Source organism: Phyllostomus discolor, chromosome 8, assembly GCF_004126475.2.
Source record: "Phyllostomus discolor isolate MPI-MPIP mPhyDis1 chromosome 8, mPhyDis1.pri.v3, whole genome shotgun sequence".
Classification (NCBI taxonomy): Eukaryota; Metazoa; Chordata; class Mammalia; order Chiroptera; family Phyllostomidae; genus Phyllostomus; species Phyllostomus discolor.
In genome coordinates, this window is record NC_040910.2 from 107,773,806 (window position 1) to 107,787,218 (window position 13,413).

Genomic DNA, 13,413 nt, shown 5'->3' on the forward strand with positions numbered 1-13,413 from the left:
CTCTCAGAACTTAGACTTTTATTGGGAAGCAGCGAATACCAAAAGAACCGCAGTCAGATTCTGAGAAGCCAGTAACATACGGGACAGGGAATTATATCCTCGAGTCAGGGAGGTCAGCCAGGAAATGCTGCCAAAATTCAGACATGTGTTGATAAGGGGAAGGCGAAGGTGTCTCTGGCAAGAAAGAATGGAAATGCCGGACGGCTGGACTGGACACTGAGTGCAGGACAGGGAGCCCGTCCACGGCACGAGCCCAGGTGGCGGAGGCAGGCGGCGGCATGTACCTTCCCACAGGGCGTGCGCCACAGGCCAGGCTGCTGCTTTCACTGGCACCTTCGCCTGCTCAGGAAACTCATTCCTTTCTTTCTGGGAAGGAATCTTGCTATTTTAGAGAAATAGATCTCAGCATCCAACCCAAGGTTCAGGTTGAACAGCTTCTCTTCAGTTAAGGGGAAGACACAGGTATGGTGACAGTAGTTAAAGAACAAGACATTATGCTGGTCCTTCCTTTCAGGCTGAGGAAGAGAAACGAATTTATTACTATAAACCTATGGTTAGCTCTGGGTGCTGACCTTTCCCTCTTGTGAAAATTGTTTTGATTCAGTAGAGACTTTTAAAAAAATTTATTTATTTTTAGAGAGGGGAGGGAGAGAGAGAGAGGGAGGGAGGGAGAGAGGGAGAGGGAGAGGGAGAGAGAGAGAGAGAGGGAGAGAAACATTGATGTGCGGTTGCTGGGGGCCGTGGCCTGCAACCCAGGCATGTACCCTGACTGGGAATCGAACCTGTGACACTTTGGTTTGCAGCCTGTGCTCAATCCCCTGAGCTACGCCAGCCAGGGTCAGTAGAGACTTTTATCAGCTCAGTCAGGAGTATTTTCTTTTACTATTCTATTAATTGTTAGCTCTCAAGCACTGTATTATTATTGAAAGGTTGAGAATAATTCAAAACTGACTCTGGTATACAGAACTACACTCGGAGAGCAAAGGCCAGGCAGATAATGCTTGTAATCCCACTGTCCTAAAGCTTACTCAAAATCCTAGAAGTCAAAGCCAGGAATTCCAAACCCATTTATTTAGTGAACACTTACATTCTATTACACACAGATTACATATCTATCATGAGGTAAAGGGAGAAAAAGAAAACTCTTGTGGGAAAGAGTGGAAAGAAGGCGCACATTCCAAGGATGAAAAACTTTATTACACTTCTTCCCACGCCATGACATAACCTGTCCCCTCCACTTGGGCAGCCTGAGCTCTGAGCAGCACAGTTCCAAACGTCATCAGCACCTGGTTCACAAGAGTCTCCTCCTCGATCACTCCAAACGAGATGTTATTTGCAACCCGTGATTCCATCCCTTCCCAGCTTGAACGGGTGCAGCAACAATCACAAGAGACTCTACTAAGTTTCCACAAATCATTGGTTTATTAGAAAGTTCCTTTCCCTAATTGTACAGCGTATAGATCTCTATCATATGTGATAAAGTTAAATACAATCTTTTAGGCTTATAAGGAAGGATAGGCTACTTTGTTTTTCTTTCTTTAGGTTTTAAAATCACTATTCTGAAAGTTAACGAAAACTGCCCCCAGGAAGGTAGAGGCAGCCAGAGTATGGCTCAATCTACAAGCTAATGGGAAGCAGCACAAAAATGGTAATACTGTATTATTTAAATTATTTACATGGGCTGAGAGCAAAGAAAAATTAGTCCCTTCACTTCAAAGACATGATTTCATTTTTCCAGTGCTAGTTATCCAAACAGCGGTGCTTCTGAGGCGCACAGGAGCACTGAAGAAGTGGGAGGGTCAGTCGAGACCCTTGTTTGCCCAGCACTTGCTTCTCATGAACTCAAAACCTTTTTCTTTTTGGGAATTCGAGAAACCGAACAGCAGGGCCTGTTTTCCCTGCAGGTCACAACCCAACCGTCCTAGTCACAGCACGGGCAGGGAGTCGCCCAACAGGGAACTGCTGACTCCGCCGAGGACGAGGCCTGCAAGTTAAACACCCGTGGGTCCGTGTGTTCCTAGGTCTGGGCGCCTGGGCGAAAGGCAGGAGGAGGGAGAGGAATTGAGGTGCAACTTCCCCTGGTAGGTGTCATGATGTCACAGAAGAGAAAAAAAGGAATCTTCACTGCTGAAATTAAGCTGGGCCGAAGGCATGAAAACCATGAAGCAAAGAATTTGCAGTGTCTACAAACGTGCTCCCTCCCACCAAAAAAAGGGAAGAAAACTGTCTCAACTCTAGCATCCCCCAGTCCACTTCTACTTGTTTCTAGCCAACCCAAAAGGCACATTAAAAAAAAAATTGTCAGAGGAGGCTAAGTACTAGGAAGGCAAACGGACCGCCTGGAACAAGGCACCCAGGGAACCCCTCATCACTCTCAATCCGCTTTCAGATAAAGCGCTTGACTGTCCTCCTCCTCCGGGGGGCCCACCTGGCTCTCTGTACGAAACAGCAGAGCACACGAGGGAGACTGTCATAACCGAGTGTCCTCCCCACACCCCCGCTGACTGATGCCCATCCGTTAAAAGACCCCAGTGCTGGGGGGCACCATTTAATGCAAATCAGTGAACCTTTTGTCCCCGCAAAAATGTTAAACAATGTTCCTTTCTTGTTTTAACATTTTTATAGTTCATAACTTCAAAAAAATACATGAGTTTGATAAAATATACATGCTTAGTCATTTTTGCATCTAGCAGAAAACAAATACTTTATTTTTTGTTTCCATTTTATAACCTTTAGTTTCTTAATCCAACTAGGGCAAACATATTTACACAAAGCCACCAGAACAAGGATCACTTAAAGAGCTGGATGTAAAAAATATTATTGCAGTATACTACAAATATGGAACCTTTTTTATGAGCTACAAAAAGCAGCATTTACGTTTATAGAGTTCAGTGCAATTTTTTTTACATTAAAAAAATCCTATAAATTAAGAAGGAAACATCAACATGACAGAAGAAACACACCCTCAGACACACAGCTCCTCTCCGGGGAAGCACAGGGGCGAGGCTCTATCCGCACGCACGGCCTGTCGCCGCGGCAGGGTCTCCTTTCCGGGGTGTGCCGGTGTCTCTCCGGGAGCGAGGGGCAGGAGGACAACAGTGCCAAGCGTGTGGCTCTCTATGTGGGGAGTGGGTCGAGGAACAGCCCGAGTCGCATCTGATTCCAGGTCAGACCCCCTTTCCAACTCACCCGGATAACACAAAGTCACCAAGGGGCGGTCAAAGAGAACGGGAAGGCGGGACCAGAAGGACAGCCCGCTGGGCAGAGAGGAGGAAAACGGTTTAAAACTCATAGAAGGGAAGAGCAGAGGTTAAAAAGGAGAGGGAGGAGGGGCGCATCTAAACCCGGCGGTTTGGAGATGTCGCTGCAGAGGGGTGCGCAGCACTGACTGGGGGTCCCTAGCTCAGAAACACAGGAGGAGGGACAGGGGGGAAAACAAATCCCTGATAGTGAACCCAAAGCAAACCTCAAATCTAAAACCAGCCCTGCAAGCCAAAACTCGACTCTTTGGCTACCAGACACTGCGCGTCCCAGCTTCTACCTGCTGGCATCAATGGCTCGACAACCCCAAGGGAAGACTTACGGGCCACTCTCCCTGGTCCTACCTGGGCTCTCACCCCCCGACTCATGTGCCATGGCTGGGAGGGTGCTGCAGGTCTTGACCTGAGAAGATGGGGTGCAGTAGTGGGTGAAGGTGGAGCGCAGTAGCAGCTGCTGCAGCAGGCCGGGGGGCAAGGAGGGTCGGGTAGAGGGCAGCGTGTGGGACAGGGTGGAAGGTGAAGGGTCCGGGATGAATGGCTGAGGCAGGAATGATGTGGATGGGATGGCTAGCGAGAAAGGTGGCAGGGTGGCCAGGGATGATTGAGTGCGTGAGGTGGGACAAAGAAATGGGGGTCAAGTGCGGCTGGGGAATATGATGGACTTGCGCAAGTGGCTGGGGATGAGGGTGGGGATGGATGCCAATGGCGGCGGCGGCTGCTGCGGCATGATGTTGTAGGATGGCATGCTGGACAGTTGTGATGGAGGTGGCGGAGGCTGTGGCTGGCTGCTGAATATGGATGGGCTGCAGGGCTGGAGCAGCTGGGGCCAGGGCAGCAGAAGCTGGGAAGGCCTTCACTTGCTTGGCCAGAAGCTGTTGCTGGATGTGCTGCTGCGCAGCCTGCTGGAGCTTGCTGTACTTCTCCATCTCCTCAGGGGTGAAGGTGATGGGCTGGCTCTCCAGCGGGGCCAGGGAGGCGTCCTCAGCCCCATCCGCTGACTCAATACTAGGCTCCCCACTGGGAGGCGCGTAACTGGGGAAGTGCTCGAGTTCTGGCACCATGGGCAGCAAGGTAGATTCCACAGGGCCTGGTTGGCTGCCACTATCCAGGGACTCTAGGGTGTCCCCGTCACTGGGGTCAGGGAGGTAGTTATGGGACATGGCTGGGTCCCCAGAATAGCAATCAGAGTGCACTGGGGTGCCTAGTGGAGCCACAGGGTGATCAGCAGTACCTTCTTCAGACTTTGGCTCTTCTGGAGGTGGTTCTGATAAGGGGCCAGCTGCTTCCTCTGGGGGGAACTGATGTCCAAAGGGGGCATCACTGTTCCCCGGAGGCCCTTCTTCTGTCTCTGACTGTTCTTGCTCTTCTCCCCTTTCTAAGCCAGACTCTTCACATTTCTTAGTGTTGGGCTTTCGAGTGGCCGGGAGCTTCCCTATCAATGGAAGGACAGGCTTATTGCCGAGAGAGGGAGGGAGCTTGGGCCCAAAGTAACCTTGTGGGGGGTCCTTGAGCTTGAGACCAGCTTTATTATGGGTGGCCAGCACCTCCTCATTCATACTGGGTTTCCTATCCACTTTCCTCGACTGGATCTTCTCCAGTAGCAGTTTGGCCGTAAGGGAATTCTTATCTTCAGGGCTGCAGTCACCCTCTGACCCCCTCCCTGCACCGACACTGCTGTTCTGAGACGGTGGGCCTGTCCCTTTACCGTCACCTCCTCTGCCATCTTCCTTCTTCTCAGGGCCCTCTCCCCGGCCTGACCGAAAGTAATGAGGAGACTGGGAGCGGTAGATTTTGGAGCGAATGAAGTCTCGACGACCAGAACGCCTCTCCTCGGGGCTCTCGTGGCCCCACGATCCCTTCCTGGAGCCTGATCTCTGGGAAGGGCTTCTGGTGCTGCGGCTGCGGTCCCGGCTGTAGCTGCGGCTCCGCTGCCAGCTGTGGGCCGTGGTGCTGCGGCTCCTCCGTTTGCTGCGGCTGCGGCTGCAGCTGCTGCTGCGGCTGCGGCCTCGGGAGCGGGAGCGCTCCCTGCTGTGACTCCGAGAGCGGCTTCGGGACTGGCTGCAGCTGAGGCTGTAGTCGTCATCGGAAGAGGAGTATTTGTGCCGTTTGGACCGGTGCTTGGAGTCGGTGTAGTCCGAGTCGTCCGAGTCATGGGAGCGCTTCGAGTGCCTGCGCGAGCGGTCACTGTAGTCGCTGTAGCTGTCGTCGGAGTAACTGTGCTGTCTGCTGTAGCAGCTCTGGTCTGAGGACGCGTCTGAGCTGCTCGAGTACGAGCGCCGCGAGGACCGGTGTGAGGAGTGGTGCCGGTCAGACCGCGAACGGCTGTGGGAGTGCTCGCTGCCCGAGTCTTCCTCCTCCTCTTCCTCCTCGCTGTACTGGGACGGAGACTTCTGGTGCGGCCGGCGAGATGAAACGCCGTCACTGTCCTCGTCTCCACTGCTGGGTCTGCTCCGATGACTGGACCGGCTGCTCCGCTTGGTGCCGGCTCTCCGCTGGCAGGACGACGCCGGGGGCTCGCCTTTGTGCTTCCTCCCGCCGTGATCCTGGGCGCTGCCGCCGCCGCCGCCGCCTTCGTCTTTCTTGCCACTGCCCCCCTCTTCCCCCGGGAGGGACCTCCGCTGCGAATCGTCCGGCGCCCGCCGCCGTCTTCTCGGGGGTGCGGGGCTCCCGCTCCCCGGGGGCTCCGGTTTGGGGCCCCGTTCGGAATCGGCCTGGGCTGACTTATTCTTCTTTCGTTTCCGTTTCTTGCGCTTCTTAGACTTCTCCCCAGACTCAACCTTAGAGCTTTTCTCTTCCGGATCGGCCTTGTGTTTCCGTTTGTGTTTGTTGGATTTTTTGTGCTTCTTTTTCTTTTTGTGCCGGTGGGCCTTGCCAGATCGTTCCTTCTTGCTAGGAAGGCTTCTCCCGGTGTCTTCTGTTTCCGAGCCCTGGCTGCCACCGGGCTCCGGTTTATTCTGGCTCACACAGCCAGACCCTGAAGCAGGCGCGTCTGCTCTGTCTCCTGAGGAATGCTCTGTGTTTTCTCCTCCTTCCTTGCTTTTATTTGGCTCACCAGGGTCAAGGCCTTGGGGATGGTCCTTTGAGGAACCTCCTGGGTCTTTTGGTTTTTCTGTCCCTTTAGCTCTGGCATCTTTGTTCCTTGAAAGCTTAAAGTCAAAGTATAAAGGGTTACAACTGTACGAAATGGAGGGTTCTGCCTTGGTGAAAATTAATAGTTCCGATGGCCACTGGAGGGCGGTGCTTTCGTCTTTGCTCAGAACTGGAAAGAAGGGACCAGTAGGATGTTTGGGTCCCTCATGGCTTTCCTTCCCGGCTGAGGCGGTCTGGGAGGTTTCTTTACAAGGGTTGGACTCACACATTTGGATCTCTGAAGCCTTCTGACTCTGACTCTCTGAGCTCTGCTCACTTATATCCCCCCCTGAGGCCTTCTTCGTTTCAGCTTTGCTTCCAGGTTCTGAGGGCTCAGCCACACCAGTTTCTGTCTGCTGCTGGGAGACTTCACTAGCTGTCTTTTCTGCTCCTTGGCTCGCCACCACCTTGATGAAGCCTTTAGGCTTGGGAGAATTGCTTTTTTTGCTCTCCGAGGCATTCTTTGGGTGAGTACTGTTATCACCTTCCATTTGTTCACTGGCTCTCATAAAGAGTAGGAAGGGAAAATTAGGTTTTACTTTGCAGTGTGCTGGGGGGATGTAGTGATAATACTCTGGCTCTGTAGCCCCAGCCCCTTCTTCTCGCTTCATCCTTTTTAACTTAGATAAAGTGGAAGCAAGGGACCCTCCATCCTGAGGGTCTTCGTCCTCTTTTTTACCATCGAGATTACCACCACCATCTGAGTCTCCCACCTTCTGTAGGACTTGGTCAGAACCCTTCTCGTCAGCTTTTGTTCCATCTTCAGAGGGCCCTTCCTCTGCGAGGTCCTTGAAAACTGATGCTATTGATTCGAGTTTGACAGGAGCCTTCTTGGCAAAAGAAAATGACACTCCCAATTTTTGCAACGGAGTACCCAGATTATTCTTAATGCCAAAGCTGATGCCCTGGGAGACTAGCCCAGGAGCCTGTGCCGGTCCAGTGGTATTAGTGACCTGCACCGCAGTGAAAGGGCCTCCTTTATCCGTGGAGAATTCGGATCCCGTACCACAGGCGGCAGCGGCACTGACGCTGCTGTTCGTTACTGACTCATCTTTATCATCGTCTCCACCTTCTTCATCCACAGCCACCGTGGTTGGTCTGAACATAGGACCACTTCCAGGTGCACTACACAATGGTTTAGAGAAACAAAAACAAAAAAACAGGTTTAGGAGTGCATTTCATTACTTCTCATCAGATACTTACCTCCTGTTCTATCGCCCTTCACAGGTAGGTCTGAAGGCCCCCAAGTGGCAGCCACCCCCCAGCCCTGCACTGGTGAAGGGAACGCCCTCAGTGCAGTCCAGCAACGGCTCACGCCACTGATCTGTCGAGCTACATTTTCAAAACTAGACGGTCACAGCTATTTTTCCCTAAGGTGTCTAAATTAAAATACTTAATCATTACCATATGGTACAGTCTACCCATCCTGTATCCATGTTCATTTCTTCTTGTATCATCCTAACCATCAGCATGCTATCAAATGTATGGCTGAAAGTCTATTCACAAAGATTCTGTTCAGCTAAAAACCAAAACAAAGAACACCCCCAAACCCCTCTAATTTCCTCTGCTTTCAAATTTCATATATTTAAAAAAATGCCATTTCTGAAATTGTTATTCTATCACAGTTTCCCCTCAAATTTCCTTTTAAAAAATGTACAGATTCTCTGAGCTTAACACAGTCAGAAATCCGCACTGGGCTACTCTCCGCAGTCTGTGATCGGCACGCCCGGGAAACCGAGTCTGCGCCTGTCTCCTAGGCACCACACCCACGCACGTGTTTTGGCTCTGTGATTCTTTCCAGGCATCCCATCCAGTGGTCATGATACCACCGAGGACTGTCTCAGCTCTGACCACAGAATACTGAGGAGCCCCAAAGCCAGTGTTTTAAAGCCCGGTTCCGCCTGAGATCAGTAGGCGTGTGAACTAGGAAGGTATCTACCTATCAAGGCAAACTGAAGAACGAGGAGGATTAGATATCTTTTGGGTCGAGGTCCTCATACCTGAACTCCAGCTACTGGCCAACTCAGGGCCAAGTGTATTTGGATACTGTGGCATCCCTTGCTCTCCGAACCGCTATTGGAAGACGGGAACCCAACCGAGTTGGACAGTGAGATACTTACACTGTGTCATGAAACCTACCCCGCAGCAAAGAAACCGTCACACTGAATAAAAAAGGGACTTATCTGATCTTTTGCTCAGTCTCTGCCATATTACTTCGTGTTACTGTGGGGTCACACACTATTCTCAGGACAATGAAACAACTGATGAGGGTTCACAACCTTTTATTCTCCCCAGAGATTATGTGGTCATCTTCTAACTGTTTGTTTATGGAACACAACTAAACGTCATCTCTGAAGAAAAACATGTATTAAAATATGTCCTGAACTAGATGGTGGCCTTTTATATGCTTTTTAAGGAGGTACCCTTGCAACATGCCCGAGAGGAATGCGCTTACTACATAAAGAGACGCCACAGAAGGAATCTACAGACGGTTCAACCCGACACGAGAGCTGACAGGTTAGCTCTGTTTCAAAAGTTACACTCGACGTGTTCTCTCCCTTCCTTCTGCCTCCAAAAACACATGAGAAGTTGACAGGCAAAAAAGGATCAAGAGGCAAAAATAAACCTAGTGAGTCCAGGAACCTGGAAACTCTGACCCCAACTGGGCTGTAAACTTTTAATAGACACAATCAGTTTCTCTTTTGATTGTAACCGGTTCCTTCCTTTGGTCCTGGCCAGCCATTAAAAACAAACCTCCTTATTTTTTTTTTTAATCCTCGCCTGAGGATACGTATATTGGTTTTAGAGAGACAGGAAGACAGAAAGAAACACTGATGTGAGAGAGAAATATCGACTGGTTGCCTCTTGTACACACCCTAACTGGGTATCGAACCTGCAGCCTTTTGGTGTACAGGATGAAGCTCCAGCCAACTGAACCACCCAGCCAGGGTGGGCCCAGTTCTTCTGACTCGAGTGTATACCTCACGAATCCTCAGATGCTCAAAGACTGGGTCCCCAAAGTCTAGTCGCTTAGAAATAAAGCCCTAGGTGGAATAAATTCCACCTTAGGGAAAATAGCAGCCCCAAATTGTTAACTGAGAACCACGAAGGAACATTAAAAAGAATGTTCAAGAAGGCAGGAACCTTAGAGAATTCCCTAGGTTTCAGGGTGGTTAGTACTAACTGTATAGTCCTTAAAAGGCAACTGGATACTTGAATCTGCGTCCCAGTACTTTTTAGCTATAAAACTGTAATATATATGCTTTTCTACAAAGAACATTGGAGATAGGAACAATTAACAGCTCCATAATTTACTGAACATCTTCTATGTACTAAGCATCTAACAATCACTTTTTTAAGTAATAACTTAATCACTATTCACAACAACTAGAAGGAGTAGACTTTTATTACCATCTCCATCTTATAGATAAGACAACATAGAGATTAGATAATTTAAGGTCATACAGACTGTAGGATGTGCCCCCAGAAAAACATTCTTTTATTTTTTTATTTTTAGAGAGAGAAAAATGGGAGAAAGAGAAGGAGAGAAACATCAATGTGTGTTTGCCTCTCGCTTGCCCTCTACTGGGGACCTGACCCACAACCCAGGCATGTCCCTGGCTGGGAATAGAACTGGTGACGTTTTGGTTTGCTGGCCAACACTCTCAATCCCCTGAGCCACACCAGCCAAGGCCAGAAGAGCATATTAATCAGTGTATTATGCTCCAAGTGTAGATACGCTTTTAGGTTGAAAGAAGGATCTATTAAAAATTTAAAGATCATTATTCTTAAATTATAATCTTAAAACTTAAGGGTTACAATTATCTGTAGACCCTCTAAGAAGAAATATCCTCACCATTCAGCTTGTTTTCTTTGCTCTGCCAACTCATGGAGGCGCCGAAGAGCTTTTTCCTGTTTCTTCTCATCCTTGCGGGATCTTGAAGAAACATTTCGCGCAAACTCTCTCTGCTTGAGATCTTTCAATCTCTGGGGTAAGAGAAGAAGTGAAAAGAGGGGTGGGTGACTTAGAATAACTTGGGGATCCTGAAAGCAAGGCTTTTAAAATTTACCCTCAATCAATGGTTATTATAACAGTGCTAGCATAGACTACATTGTTATGCTCTCTTGTGGTAACTGAAAACACAATGGCGTGCCCTCTGGGTACACATTTGGAGTGTCTGCCTTTCTAATGAGGATAGCATACCATATGCTTTATTGGTCAAACTTAAATGATGTCAGAAGCAACAAGCAAATTTTAAAACACTAGGAGGAGAGAAAAGGGACTACTTAATCACCTGCTCTTCTAGGGTGCAAAACTAGACAAACAGAACATGAGATAAATTGTAATAACACAAGCCAAAGAACAGAAAGGGGTTAAGCTAGTACAGAAAATTACCCAGGAATTAAGATCTTAAAAAGCAATGTACAGCTTACATGGGGAAGTTATTTGAATCAGAACCAATAGAAAGCATACTGTTATTTCACCATAAAAAGGTGCTACTATTTCTTTTCAGCACGAACAGTTCCCCTGTAACTATCCAACAAACCGCCTTCCAGTGCTAGCACGTTCAGAGCTCACCAGTCTGACCACAGTTCGCCTGGTCAGCCTGCTGAAACGAGACAGCAGTAGGTATAGCTTTTCATTGCTTCCTGACCCCGAGAGGAACATCCAGGGGATGAGGAGGAGAACAGAGATAACTCAAAGAATTTATTACTTAAAATCCTAATAAAAGAATGGGTCTTTTATTGTCAGAAGCTGTTATATAAATTTCCTTAAAACAAAAGAACAACAACAAAAAAGAACAGTACTATGACACACTACTGACAGAGTCCAGACATATCTAGCTGCAGTGAAGACAGAAGTAAAATTATTTCAACATACTACAATAATATAAAAAACAAATAAAACAAACCAAAAACACACACATTATCCTATGTTCTTACAACAGCACTAGGAAAAAGAATTTGACCCAATATAAAGTGGACATTGCTTTGTGGAAGGGTATGATGTTCAACAGACAGAGGAATTTTCTTATCTAGTATTTATGAAATGTGTTTGGAGTATTTCTGAATTGGGGGGGGGGGTGGAAAGACACACACAAAAAAGATATACAGCTAAAGACACTAGTAGAAAAAACTCACTCTTGTGATCTGGGCTCCCAAATTAGAAGGATTTGCTTTCAATACATCAGCTGAAAATGTCACATCACAAAGAAAAAAAAGTAAAAATAAAACAAGAGTGGAAGAGAAAAAAATAAAGCAAGCATTACTACACAAGCTCTCTTAGTGAATCTGCAAACTATTCTACTGAACAGTCAGGGACAAAGCCACCCACTCTAAAGGGGCCGGGGAGGAAGCGCCTGTACAACAAACATATGCGCGCACACGCACACAGACTAACACAGTGATAATCCGTGTCAAGTGGGTAAGTGGAAGCACTACGTTTTTTTCTTCAAGAAAAATGGTTATAGAACTTTAGGGAAGACCACTGCTGTCTAAAAGCCGTTAGTCTTATTTTCATTTACCTTTATTTTGGGGATGTTCGAGTAGCCAACAGCTGGCAAAATTGTTTTACTGAGGCTTGCTGCCCAGGATTATAATTTTTTTTAAAAAAGATTTTACTTATTTTTATTTTAAAATATTTTACTTATTCACCTTTAGAGAGAGAGGAAGGGAGGGAGAAAGAGCGGGAGAGAAACCAACCGGGGACCTGGCCTACAACCCAGGCATGTGCCCTCACTGGGAATCAGACCGGCGACCTTTTGGTTCACAGGCCAGCACTCAATCCACTGAGCCACACCAGCCGGTGGGGGGGAGATTTTATTTATTTTTAGAGAGAGGGAAACAGAGGGAGAAAGAGAGGGACAGAAATATTAATCAGTTGCCTCTCCAGGAAGGGCTAGAATTACAATTTTTATAAAAACTACTTTAAGATGGAAGATCAATTATTTTAAATAAATATGGATTCTAATTTCCTCCTTCTGAAGAAAATAAAAGAGATAAAGGGCCTGTCAGGACTATTCGATGATTACAGTAGGCCACAAATCTAGTCTTATTTTTTATTTTTAGTTCTGCCCCAAACACGTAGCAGGCTCTCTGGCCAAGATTTAAATGGAATGTATGCTTTTCTCACATCTGCTGCCTTCTCTCAGCCACCCAATAAGTCTGAAAAATCTCCCTGTGTCCAGTCATTTCCTTCCCTCTTACAAATATTTTATCACTTTTAGGAGTTATTTCCCAAACTACAGGACACTGTCTAAAGAATGAACACTATCGAAGTCTGGCGTTTCCAGAAAAAGTCAGACATTAAGCTTTCCAATCACTCAGCAAGCCACTTGGTGCGACCTTGGAGTCGAAGGGATAAGACTATGCCCACATCATCCTGAAGATAGTTTATGTCAAATTCCTACCCCCACACAGCAGGAGGTGGGGAGTGAACAAAATGAGATGCTGTCAATAAAACAAATGCAAATTGTAGCCCCTTCTACGCAAAGTTATCCTGGTTCTATACAGGGTGTAGCAAATACCCATAACACCTTTACTAACTTTATTTGAGGTCTCTTTCAGATAAAGGCATTTTGATGATAAAAATTAATTTCTAACTCAAAGCCTCTCCTTTCTACTCAAGGTCAAACTAAATTATCCTTACAATGTCTCTATTGATCTCTCATAAGATAGGATTTTCTTCTTTCTGAACTGTCTAACTAGCACTTCAAGACAACTCATCTAGCAAACATCATATTTTGCTGACTATGCTTTATTATAAAGTTTCAGGTCAGAAAACTTGGATTCAAATCCATTAATTACTAGCCAAATGGTTTCGCCTCTTTGAGCCCCAGTTCCCTCATCAGAAAAAGAGGGCTATCTAGCCACAGATTTATGAGAAAATAAATGTAAAGCACTCAGAATGGTAAAGCTGTTCAACACTGCCTCCTCCCCCACATCTTTGCTTGAGGGAAGGACTAGGTTTACCGTTATAAGAAACTCAGTGCGTGGAGCAATACTAAGACTATAATACGTGTGA

At 47.4% G+C, this 13,413-nt stretch overlaps 1 protein-coding gene across 14 annotated transcripts in view; it reads right to left on the minus strand.

Annotated features, from left to right (window-relative positions):
• Positions 1–1,399: 1,399 nt before the first annotated feature.
• GPATCH8 (G-patch domain containing 8) overlaps positions 1,400–13,413 on the minus strand; it is a 75,820-nt gene continuing 63,806 nt past the window's right edge. For 12 of the 14 annotated variants that reach the window (XM_036034011.1, XM_036034009.1, XM_036034008.1 and 9 more), the window contains 3 exons: positions 11,532–11,581; positions 10,246–10,376; positions 1,400–7,514 (listed from right to left, as the gene is read on the minus strand). In XM_036034011.1, coding sequence (XP_035889904.1) covers positions 3,626–7,514; positions 10,246–10,376; positions 11,532–11,581 — 4,070 coding nt within the window. In that variant the 3' untranslated portion in view covers positions 1,400–3,625. The remainder of the gene's footprint in view (positions 7,515–10,245; positions 10,377–11,531; positions 11,582–13,413) is intronic. The other 2 variants (XM_028521754.2, XM_036034017.1) reach the window with 1 other exon arrangement.